Source organism: Marmota marmota, unplaced genomic scaffold (genome assembly GCF_001458135.2).
Source record: "Marmota marmota marmota unplaced genomic scaffold, marMar, whole genome shotgun sequence".
Lineage (NCBI taxonomy): Eukaryota > Metazoa > Chordata > Mammalia > Rodentia > Sciuridae > Marmota > Marmota marmota.
The window spans coordinates 34,765,365-34,778,577 of record NW_026000093.1 but is presented as its reverse complement, the minus strand read 5'-3'; the positions used below and the strand labels follow the sequence as shown (position 1 = coordinate 34,778,577).

General features: G+C 38.5%; 1 protein-coding gene across 1 annotated transcript in view; it reads left to right on the top strand.

The window, feature by feature from the left end:
* Nucleotides 1–13,213, top strand: part of Cngb3 (cyclic nucleotide gated channel subunit beta 3) — a 150,179-nt gene that overhangs the window by 116,495 nt on the left and 20,471 nt on the right. Inside the window, exon 15 of the mRNA XM_015485764.2 lies at nt 6,406–6,524. Coding sequence (XP_015341250.1) covers nt 6,406–6,524 — 119 coding nt within the window. The remainder of the gene's footprint in view (nt 1–6,405; nt 6,525–13,213) is intronic.

Here is a 13,213-nt window from a genome sequence, read left to right as displayed (position 1 = left end):
TTCATTCCAAAGTAACACTGAAGTAAGTACAAGGTGTTGTAGGACATAAAGAAATGGCACTTGTCCCTCCTGGCTACTGACAAGATTTCCTGAAGATGTTCACACTAAGTCTTGAAAGATAAGTTGGAATGAGCCAAGTCAAAGAGGAAGTAAGTGTTCTGGGAGAGAAAAGAACTGGCATGAGCTAAGGCAGACAGGAAGGAACAGAGTCTTCGGCGGGAGTGCAGAAGACGACAAGAAGGTAAATATTAGTACAGTTTTAGAATGATTATTCAACAAAACTCAACCAATCTTTTTGAATATCTTGGGGCAGGCTCTATGCTAAGTACTGAGAGAAAAAAGCTGGTCTTGTCCTCTAGGGGCTTACAGTCTAGCACTATGGATTCGATTCACAGTGTACATCAGAATCACCTGAATATAAAAGTCTCGACTCCACACCGAGGGAGATGGAGCCTCCACACTGGCATTTAGTAAAAGCTCCCATATGACTCTAAAATGTAGCCAAGGTTAAGAAACACTGGCCTAGGGAAGAGAAAATCAACAATATAAATGAAATTAAATAAATGCCTTACTCCAGAATGTATCATATAAAGGGGAAATTAAAGTTGCCAGGAAAGTATGCAAAGGCACGTAATTTACACTGGAGGTTGGGAGAGAGGGAAATTATCATTTTCTCAGGCATGACCTTTGGAAAATCAAAGGATTAAAATAGTTCTTTAGTAAAAATTTTAAAAGCTAACAGACAAAAAAGCCAGAGGCCAGGATAGCATTTTTGATGAGAAGATGGTGGACCAGTGGGCAAAACAGAGCTTCACATATCCAAAGAATGGAAGCACGTGAGTGACTGAGCTAGTGGAGAAAGCAAAGTCAAATGGACTGTAAACTACTTAAAGTATCAGGCTGGAGGCACCAGGTGACAGGTGGAAATCAGTCTGATGATAGGTAGTTGACAGCAAATGTTTGGGCACTGCGGTATAGTGGAAGCTGACTTCAAAAGCAAGTCAAGAGAAAGGTAAGACAAAGAAGGCTGAAGCTGTAACTTTGAAGAACATGAAGGTCGGTGAAGAACATGAAGGAGATCAATGAAGAATACTCAGAGAAGGCAGTTAAGGAGGAACTGTCAGAAATAAAAGAAGGGAAACCAAGAAGAGATTGTGGCATAAAGGAAACCAAGAACACACAATCCCACACAAACTTGTCTGAGTTAAAAGTAGGCAGACTAAGCCAGGCACTGTGTCACATGCCTGTATTCACAGCCACTAGGGAGGCCAAGGCAAAAGAATTGCATATTCCAGGCCGGACCAGGCAACTTTGCAAGACCCTATCTCAAAATAAAAATTAAAAAGGGCTGGGGTTGAAGCTCAGGGGTAGAATGTTGCCTAGCATTTGGGTTTGATCTTCAATCCTTAAAAAAAAAAAAAAAAAAAAAAAAGTAGGTAAAATCATTTCATTAGAATGGGAAATATAAACCACAGTGCAATTTAAGGACCCCTTGGAGCAGTGATGCATTGAAATGATATGGTCTTAATGTACCAAAATGGCCTTTCAATTTGTTCCAATAGCAGCAGGGACTGGAAATTGAGATGACTCATAGAAACTTTAGCACTTGGGCCCCTAAGCAGTAAAAATTTGCCTAACGAAGTGTGAAATGCAGAGTAGAGATACAGCCTTCTCATTTCTAATGTTTTCATCATGCCACATTGATCACCCAATAATAAAAACAGATCGGTGAACAACACCAAGGGAAGGAAAGGTAGAAAGGAGACCACATGAGAACTATAAGTCACATTTCTTTTTGACAGAGAAAAAAGGGCTATTACTTGTCCAGACTTTAGACAGCCAGTTCACACTGGTTTTTTGCTTATCATTTCCACAAAACACTATAGGAAATATGAAGGGGGAAAAAATCATGTTCAATTTCAGGTTACCAAAATAATTTAAGAAATGGCAGGGTTTAGGACTGAGTTTGCTGAAGGGTCAAATCCTCAAAATGGTCTCTAAAGTTACTGAGTGGGTTGTTTGGACTGCTTTGAGACTATTTAGGAATTTCTTCAGGATGTTCTACAGCAATGTAGAAATTACCCAGAAATCTTTTTTTTTTTTTCTTGGTACTGGGATTGAGCCCAGGGGCACTTAACCACTGAGCCACATTCCCAGTTCATTTTTTTATGTTTTTTATTTTGAGACAGGGTCTCGCTAAATTGCTTAGAGCTTCACTCAGTCACTGAGGCTGGCTTTGAACTTGCTCCTCCCTCAGCCTTTAAAACCACTCCTATCACAAGTGTGCACCATTGTTCATGGGGTGCCAGAGATCTTAAAACACAGACTCCCAGGATTTCATTCCCTGAGATTCTGATTTAATATTTCTGAAGCAGGCCTGAGAACTTGCCCCTCTAAATAAGCTCTTAAGTGATGCTGATGATCCCGTAACCACATTGTGAGCATCACTGCTGTTTCCTGATAGGATCCACTTGAGTTTCATAATGCCCCCACCAGCCTTGGAATAGCCTTCTACTAGGAACCCTGAAATTCCAACTTGGATCTCACTAAAGGCTGCACACCCTTCATGAAGCACTTGCACTTCTGCACTTTCTTGGAATCAGTTCATACACCAGCCTCAGAGCTTGGTTCCATTTTATTTTGCACAGCTCTCAGCCCTTATTCTCTGAGGGATGCCTACTTCATTTGAATGCTAATTAAACTTGCAGGAAAGGTTTAAATTAGCCTAGAAATATGCAAGAAATAGTGGAAGTTTTGGTTCGTTGATTATGCCAGATCTCCTTGGAAAATTATTGAAATGATCATTAAGAAATAATTAAAAGTGCTGAACTATATTTAAGCACCCATTATGTACTTCTACCTCCAGTCAGTTGTAATAACTGCCTTTAAAAAAATCATTCCAGTTCCTTGAGAACTACTTCATGCAAAAAAACACAGAATGTGACCCTGTCCTGATCATTACTTCCTGGAGTACCCCTTGGAAAACTAATTTTCAGATGCTTTGCCTTACTTTTAAAATCATTCCCCAGGCACTATGTCACAGGCCTATAATCCCAGTGAATCAGAAAACTGAGATAAGAAGATCACGTCTGAGGCCAGCCTCAGTAACTCAATAAGACCTTGTCTCGAAACAAAAAAATAGAAAGGATGTAACTCAGTGGTAAAGCACCCCTGTGTTCAATCCCTAGTATGCCAAAATTAATAAATTAAGTGATTTATATCTATTTTATTCATGTTTAAGAGAGAAATCTTGGATGTTGGATCCAATGTTGGATATGGTCATCTGCATGTGAGGCGTGTGAGGTGACATAGATGTTGCCAGTTCTAGTGCTGTCACCAGCCGATCTTTTAACTTTGTGCAAGACACTTATCTTTCTAAACCTCTACTACGAATTTTTAAGTAAGAGTAATGATACCTTCCCTATTTGATCTCACTGGGATTTTTGCAAGAATTAAAAAAGTTCATGTCTATGAAATGCTTTCCAATATAAAACAGCACATTCTGATAGAACAAATGCAGGAAATAAAATAAGAAGCTATGCAATCCAGGCATGGTAGCACATGCCTATAATGGCAGCAGCTCAGAAGGCTGAGGCAAGAAGATAGCAAGTTCAAAGCCAGCCCCAGCAACTTAGCAAGACCCTGTCTCAAAATAAGATATAAAAAGGGCTGGAGGTATAGCCTAGTGGTTCAATCCCTGGTATCAAGAGAAAAAAAAAACTACACAAATATCAAATGTACTCATTATTCTTTTGTTTTTTTAGTTGTTGATGTATCTTTAGTTTATTCATTTATTTATATGTGGTGCTGAGAATTGAACCCAGTGCCTCACACATGTCAGGCAAATGCTCTGCCACTAAGCCACAACCTCAGCCCCTCATTATTTTTAAAAGTACTATGCAAAGTCAAACTATTAGTAGAGGTATTGATATTATATAAATAACTATAATAAAACTCTTATTCTACTTTGATCTATATATAATTTTAAATAAATGCTTAATATGTTACACAATATAAAAGTTAAACATACCTCTTTCACTGCTCAGTTAGGAAATGTGGGTTCTCAGCTTCCTTTTGTTTTTAATTACCAAGTCATAGAATATTGATTACTCAGCTAAGTCAATCTGTGCCTTTGTTTTCTTTTTTGGGGGGGTGGGGGGGAGACGGGTGATACTGGGGATTGAACTCAGGGGCACTGGAACATTAAGCCACATTCCCAGCCCTATCTTGTATTTTATTTAGAAGACAGGTCTCACTGAGTTGCTTAGCACCTTGCTTTTGCTGAGGCTGGCTTTGAACTCACAATCCTTTTACCTCAGCCTCCAGAGCTGCTGAGATTACAGGTGTGCACCATCACACCTGGCTTTCTTCTTGGAAGAGTAGAAATGACAGTTCCTATTCTATGTTCCTCATGAAGGTAATGGGGAGATAAAATGAGAATTTCAATTTCCCAGGTATCAACCAAAAGGTACAATCTAACAACTTTAAACTCAGCCTAATAATTATAATACACTTAATGTTGAGGAATATAACTGTAGGTATCAAAGGACTTCAAAACTTCCCAGAAACAATTGTATTTCCCTTATTCATAAAAGAGTGCCTACTATATATCAAGCCTTGTGCTCAGCACTGGAACACAGCAGACATTGTCTCAGCCATCTCAGACATAAACCATAATTAATATTGTTTAATCTTGAATTGATTTTAATGTATTTTATCTAATCCTTTGGAAGTATAAATAATAAGAATGTTTGTTTGATTAATTCAATCTAGTCCCTTCCTAAACCAAGTAAGTAAATTTATTATAATCCTGCTACTTGTTTATGGTCTGTTTTCTGTTGTATAACTGAATACCACAGACAGAGTAATTTACAAAGAATAAAGGTTTATTTATCTCACAGTTCTATAGACTGAAAAGTCCCAGCACATGGCACCAGCATCTGCTCAGCATCTGGTGAGGCCCTTCTTGCTGCACTAGTATATGGCAGAGGACATCACATGGCAAGTCAGAGCAAGCTCACCACAGAAAGCTGCTTTTATGACAACCACCACTCTGGTGATAATCCACTGATCCATAAATGGTCCATTCAAGAATGCAGAGCTCCCTAGGACCTAATCACCTCACAAAGATCCCACCTCCAACTCCATTAACATATGAAGTTAATGACTAAATTTCCAACATAAAAAAATTTGAAGGATACATTCAGACCACAGAAAGAGCCCAGGCAGATGAAGACCTTACTTAATATGAATGAAGGGATGGACCTACCTAAATATCTTGTCTACTATTATGCAAATTGGATTTTTGGAATTTAACAGCTTCTCTTGACCTAAATTTCACTAAGGTGGACACATTTATTCTTTCTGGAAGTTGAGATGTGTTCAAGGACCCCATAATTACCCACTACTTCAGTGATTCACAATAAGGATTCACATAATTCAACAAAAAGTTATATTCATAGCTTAAGATTTATTATAGTAAAGGATCGTCAGGAACAGTTAGAAAAAGATGTATAGGAGTAAAGACTAGAGAAATCAGTCACAGGCATTCTAGGCCCTACTTCTATGAGGGCCACATGTATATGCATTTTTCTCTGTATTGTACCACAGGGACATGAGCTTGGAGAAATCTGAGTTATTGAGTCCAGAGTACTTAAATGAGGCTAGTCATTTAACTAAATGACAATCATGATCTAAGCTCAAAACCAGGTACAAGGGCCACATCAAAAATCATGTGTTTACATTAAAGAATGCGGACAGCTGCCACACTGCCTCAGGCATACAGAATAACACCATTGACTTGGGACCATGTGAATATCCCAAGAGACAAATTCTAGGGACTCGATTACAGGTCATTGCCCTGGTTCCCAGGAGTTTCCAAAGATAAACAAGAACTGAGTAAGATAACTTGGTGCATTAGCATCTCTCAATATGGAGCAAAAATAATAGCTTTAAGGTCTCCTGTGCCTTGAGTCCCAAAATCAGACCTCAGTGGCATAGGCAGAAAGACAGAATTCACCTTGGAATGGCTGTAGTCTGTGCTTTTTGGATGGATCAAGTACCTTCTTCAGAGGATAACTGTGGTCACCAAAACCAGAGTACATCATTCATCCAATCAGTTATTTTCTTTACTCATGCCCATTCCTCGGGCAGTATGCTGACTGTGTCCAGTGTTGGCTTACAGTGCTCAAGTGTTGCAAAGTATTTTCTTTCCAATCATTTCCTTTCATATAATATGTCCAAACAGTTTCTATAACAGAGGTCTTAAGAAAACTGTTTTTACAATCATGTCCTGCGCTTCCATCATTTGTATTTGCTCCTCTGGAAGAGTTTATATTTCTTAATTTGGGGTATAATTGTTAAGTGTACAATGACTATGTGTTTCTCTTTATATTTGGCATACAGGGAGAAATTGGTAAAGAAATGTATATCATTAAGCATGGAGAAGTCCAAGTCCTTGGAGGGCCTGATGGTACTAAAGTTCTGGTTACCCTGAAAGCTGGAGCTGTGTTTGGAGAAATCAGGTATCTAGAAGACACCTCATAAATATTAAAATCCATCCCTTGTCATAAAAGAACAATCTTAGGTAATAAAATAAGTAAACTCCCTGCTTGAGTTTTTCAAAGGGTTGATTGTGCTAAGAGCATTGGTAAAATAAGGATGTTCATGTTTCCAACCATCCTTTCCCTTATCTCAGAAGACCTGAAGAAGGATACTAGGTTATTTAGCTGTGTAGTCCTAGGACCTAGGTCAGTGACCTGCAGAAGGTAGATAAACATTCAATGTGCATCGAATGAATAAATGAATGAACTAGTCAATGAATGAGGTTAGTGAGAGAAGAGGTTGGGAGAGTTGGCTGTTACCAGATTGTTAAAAACTTGAATGCTAGGTTAACAAAGGGTATTTGAGTAAGTTAAAGATAAGATCATAGCTGTGGGACTAAATTGCTTGAGTCTATATCCTAGTTTCCCACTCACTAGCTTTCTTCCTCTGTTACTTGGCCATCTGTTCTCTAGTCTAGTCATCTTAATAATTATAATAATAGCAGTACATATCTTAGAGGGTTGGTAAATGAGGCAATTCATTAAAAGCACTTAGAACAGTGTCCCATATATACTTGAAACTCATAAGTATTAAGTATCATTATCATTATTTCCTATTGGTCAAGAGAAGTTTATCCCAGAACAAGTCCCCAAGAAGAAGAATATAAGCGCAAATTAAAGCATTTTGTGGGCTCAACACTTCCATATGCATAATTACCTTTAAATGCATTCATTATTCATCCAAAAAATATAAATTCATTGAGTACCTAGTACATACTAAGATTGTCAAGTATTATTCTAAATCCTGAGAATGCTCAGTAAAAACAGTAGATAAAAACATTGTTTCTTGAACTGGGTAGAGTGCTTGCCTCATATGGACTAGGCCCTGGGTTCAATCCCTAGCACTACAAGGAAAAAAAAATTGTTTCTCACAGAGCTGACAGTCTTGGGGGTGGGGGGAATTATAATAAATAGTAAAACAATTAACTAGACAAGATAAATTCACATTGTGATAATTGCTGTGAATGAAAAAAAATGTTAGAAAGTGGCAGAGGATGCTACTTTAAATACGGTAGTCAGGGATGACCTCTCTGAACAGAAGTTATTTGACCTAAGACTTGAAGGAGTAAATAAAAGAGCCATTCAGAAATGGGGAAGATGGTTGAACAGCCAAGGCCCAGACGTAAAGCAGCCTTGTCTGGTCAAGGGGCGGAAAAGTCAGTATGGCTGGAGCACAGTGAACAAGGATACTATGGCAAGATAAGGCCTGGTGGGTGAGCAAGGGCCATGCAAGGTCATGAAGGCCATGGTAAGGAGTTTGTACTTTATTCTAAATACAACGGATTCCTGTAGAGGATTTTAGGCAAAAGAATAACACAAACTGAATAGCAATTTAAAAGACCACTCCAAGAGCTATATGAAAAAGACATAGTACATGAGCAGGCATGAAATAGAGGAGACTCATTGGAAGTCAGTAGCAGTGATTTGAGTGAAAGATGAGCTTCTTGAACCGGGAGGCTGGTTCTTAAGGTGAAGAGAAGAGTCTACTGTTGGGCAATTATTAATCATTCCATAATTGAGAGCATTGCTATTCTGAGGTACCCAGTATCTTGCCAAGGTTAAGAGCTCATCACTGAGGGAGATATGCTCAAACCTACGTGTTCATGGGTCCAGTGACTTTTCCACCACCACAAATGAAAGGCATTTGTCCAATCACTGGCTTCAAAGCTGCTAAGAAGTTGTCTCTGATCCAGAGATATAGATGATTTCAGATCATCTCTAGAGTAATGTGGGTTTCCTTAGAATGTTGAAGCATATTACTTTTCTTTTGATAATATTGTTTGTGTTTGTAATTTTTCCCCTTGCTTAACAGCTGGGTGGACACTCCTATGAGGGTCCTGCTCTGAGGCAGTGGTGAAAAATCCTTCTTAGAATATCCAAGTTCTTTGACTGTTTTCTATTACTTCCTTAGTGGGACTCCTTACAAAAATGATTTCGTATTTTTACAGCTTAATAATCACTGTTATCTTCAAAGTCATAAAACACACAACAGTCTAATCTGAAACATTGCAGAAATTAATTAGCTGACCTCTCCCAAGGGTTGGATATTCCCTAAAGAATAAAGCTTTACAAATACAAGTATATTAATTGCTGATATTACCCTCACAGGAGGAAATATCCTAGGAATAGAATCCAGGTGCTGCTAGGCTGCAACTGAAAGTAATCCTAGATTCCTGACAGCAGCTTCTTCAATAAATCTCCTCTTATCCATTTGGTTTCTAAAGCCAAAATAAAACCTGTGGACCAGACAGGCTTTAAACTTGCTCAATAGTCTGGCTGATTTGAGCAAAAGAGAGAGTTTTGCCTTGATTCTCTTCCTGGCTGTGGCTGAGGAGAAACAGGATGCATCTGCCTCTTCCAGATGCCCACAGGCTTCACAGGCCCACAGCTGTCCTACACCCTTGGAGTTCCAGTCATTTATTCCAGATGGAGGCATGGCTGCCAAACACCCAGACACTGGAAAGATCTAGTAATAGTGTTTACTACTCAGAAATGCCGTGACCTTTGTTGAAATGAGCTAAATACAGCACTATCATGTAGCTTTTTAAAGAAGGTTTTTTCCCCCCCTTAGGAAAAAAAATAAGAAAGAAAAGAATTGAGGGCTTTCAAGGACATTATATATTAATCCAAAAGAGCAAATTCCTGACTAAAATATAGATTTACAGCCTGCCATGGAGAAAACCCAGACCACATTTCTAATCAACATCCAAAGAGTGCAGGCACCCCATTTTTAAAAAGAAAGACCCAGAGTCTGCTGAGGGATGGCCTCATGGTGGTTCTGCCTCCATCGTTAGCCTTACATGTACATTTAGTATCAAGTCTTATTCCCTCAATATAATTAACCACTTCTTTATCTGCCTTCTGCATCTGTTAAAAAAAAAGAAAAAAGAAAGAAAAGAAAATCCCATTATTCTTGAAATGACTGAATTTTCACTCTTGTATTGCTATTATGGTTTCAATAGAATTCCCAACCAGTTCCATCTCACTTTGGAATATTCTCCCCCTGGAAAATTTCTGCTCACTCATCCTTCAAGAACCGATTTATATGTCATCTCTTGGAAGTCATTTCTAACTATCCCCCAAACAAATAGCTGCTCCCTGTTCTTTGCCCCCATAATATTTCATGTGTGCATTTATTATAGTAACTACTCCTGATTTATAGGTAATTTATTCAGATGGGTCTTTCCAACAGACTGAGCTATTAAAATATAAGAATTTATATGTTACCAGCAGCTACATGAAAACTAAACAATATGTGGTGGTTTTTATTTATATCCTGGCTCCATTAAAAATTGTGCATCAGCCATTCAGTTATCTTGAATTAATTAAGTAGTTAATTATGGGCTGAGGCGATAGTTCAGTTGGTGGACTGCTTATATAACATGTATAAAGCCCTGGGTTCCATCTCCAGCACCACAAACACACACACACACACGCACACACACACACACACACACACAGAGAGAGAGAGAGAGAGAGAGAGAGAGAGAGAGAGAGAGAGAAAGTTAACTGTGGTTTGACAGAAACAAACAAAAAAAAATTTTCAGGACCACTTATAGTCTAATGTGAAGTGCCTCAAAGAAGGTCATAGAATCCCTTCTTTACTAGGCACAGTGCCAGCCATGAGGATGCAAAGGTGAATACATTTGTTTCCCTCAATGCCTTACAAACAAGTGAGTTAAGTAAATGAGGGACTTCAATGCCAGGTGATTAAATGCATGGATTACATCTGATGATGAGAGTATGCACAGGACACTCTGGAACACAAAGGCTTCCCAAGGACCAGTATGCCTTTTAGACTCGGTGATTACTTGAAGTTATTTGGGATGTTTATCAGCTTCCCATCATCATAACAGACACCAAAGATAATCAACTCAGAAAAAGAAAATTATAAAATTTCTTTTGGTTCATTGTTTCAGAGGATTGAGTCCATGATCAGTTGGCCCACTGTGTTTAGGCCTGTAGTAAGGCAGTACATCATGGCGGGAACATGTGGCAGAGCAAAACCACTCACCTCATTGCTAGGGAAAAAAAAGAGAAAGAACGGAAGAGGCAGAGATCTCACAATCCTCTTCAAGGGTACACACTCAATGCCACAAAGACCTCCTACTAGGCCTCACCTCTTAAAGTGTCCACCAATAGCATCACCCAGGGACCAAGTTTAACACAAGAACTTTCAGGGGTCACTTATGATCTAAACTAGCACTTGGAAATGGAGGACAAACCCTTCAGTGCTCCCCAAATGATATATGGAGACAATGATGTGTGCACATAGCTAAGTTCTGGTAGCCCCTACCACAGCATATGTAAAGGTCATTTGGGGCATTCATCATAATGCACATTATGTCTATAGTGAGGTGAAGAGTGACCTCAACAAAGGTATGTCCATATCCTAATCCTCGAACATGTAAATATGACCTTATTTGGAAAAAGGGTCTCTGTAGATATCATTAAGATAAGAACCCCAAGATAATATGATCCTGGATTATCTGAATGGGTCCCAAACCAAAAAACACTTGTCCTTATAAGAAACAGAAGAGGCATCTATGTGAAGATAAGAAGCAGCCACAGGGGGGAATGCCTGGGGCAACCAGAAGTTGTCAGATGCAAGAAAAGATTTTTCTTTGGAGTCATGAAAAGGAACACAGTTCTGCTGACACCTTGAGTTTGTATAGTCTCCAGAACTACGAAAGAATACATTTTTGCAGCTGTAGGATACTTATTTTATGGTAATTTATTACAGGAACCCTAGGAAACTAATACTATCCAAAAGACTTAAATTGTGAATTTATGAAATATTAATGGAGAAAAAAGAGGAATTTTCTTGATACTTCCCTCTATTTCACCTACATGCCCCGTCTATCTCCAAGACCAGCTGATCTCACCCTCCTATGTGTGTTTCAAATCACTGGCATCTTACCTTCTCCACTGCTACCCCTTTAGTCCAAACCACTCCCACCTCTTATAGGACATCTGCAATGACCTACTGCAAGTGGCCAAGCAATCCTTTGGAAGGACAGATCTGATCATGTCACTCTCCTTCTACCTAAAGTCAGTCAATGCTTTCATGCCATTCTTAGAAATAAGTACAAAATTCTTAACCTGACTTACAAATCCTGCAGAATCTAGCCCTGCTGACCTCTCTACTTCAGGTTGTACCTTCAGTCCAGACATCCTGCTGCTCTCCTTCAGCTCTTTGAATGTGCCATCCTCCATCCAAACACAGGAAGTCTTGTGCACATGCTGTTACCTCAGTCTGGATATCCCCCACCACCTCCTTTATCTGGATCTTCGCTTCTTTCAGGTTTTACTGCCTTCTCCCACTCTAGGGACCTCTACAGGTCATTTGGGGTGTTCATCATAATGCACATGATACCTTGCTATACGCTCTTCTTGAACTATATTGCCTTGTTTGGGAGCACTTATCTTTGTAGCTATAAACTCATTGGTGCATTTATTTATTCAATGTATTTTTTTTCCTTCCTAAATTGGAAGAGCCAGAGCTACCTTGTGTTGCTGTGCCAACTGCATTCTCTGAACCAGAATGTCCAGTGATGGGTTAGGAGGGCTGGAGTCCAGCCCACATTCTACTCTTGAACCAAGAGTCCTGGCTGCTGTTCTCTCCCTCGTGCAAAGGTGCTTATTACATTGCAAAAGGAGGAATTCTTCTGGCAAGCTTTGCACCCATGGGGACTACACATGCCCAGAGAAGCCACATTTTTCTACTTTGCACAGTGTCACTGAGCAGGCTGCAAGAAATCCTGATGGACATCATGTGTCATTCATTCTGCATTCTATTCCTAGCCCTTAGAACAGGGCTTGGCCCACATAAATGCCTAATAAATAATTATTGAATAAATCAGTGAATGTAATTATCTTACTATCTTTGTGAATGTACAAATACACATTCATTTTTGTCATGAATATGCATATTCAGCCTTGTGTGCTTTTTGTCAGTTTTTTATTATTAAGAATAGCATACTATATTTATCTTTGTAAAATTACTTTTTCTTTAAGTTATGCCTTTGAGGTTTATTCCCAAAAGTAGAATAAGTAGGTCAAAAGGTAAAAACATTTCTATAACTCTTTTAATATATGAGCAAATTATTTTCCAGAAAAAGACTGAACCAATTTACAATGCAAACAGATATGTATAGCTATTTTTCCTCAGCATTGCTGGTATTACTTTATTTTTCTCATTGGTTTTATATTTTAATAGGTTGTTTTTAATTTGCATTTGTCTAAATGATGCCTAGAAAATAAAACGTCTTGATAAATATTCCCTAAGTGAATGAATTTCCAATGGGCCTATTTATTTTCATGAATGTGATCATTTTCTGTCTGTACATCTTTTTTGTTTACCATCCATTTTTCAACATATATTGTTATGTGGGTAGTTATTGAGTAGAATTTAAGTATTGACATATTTTTATTGTTTTAGATAATCTGGTTTTCATTCAAAATTTTTTTGTCTTTTCACATTATCTTTGTCAAATAGAACATTCTGAGGATTTTGTTTTGATATTTATTGCTATTTATCATTGTGAAAAGCCCAAATATTTTGAAAACTAATTCTGTCTCTTTTTTTCTCTTCAAGCTATTTTGCCTAT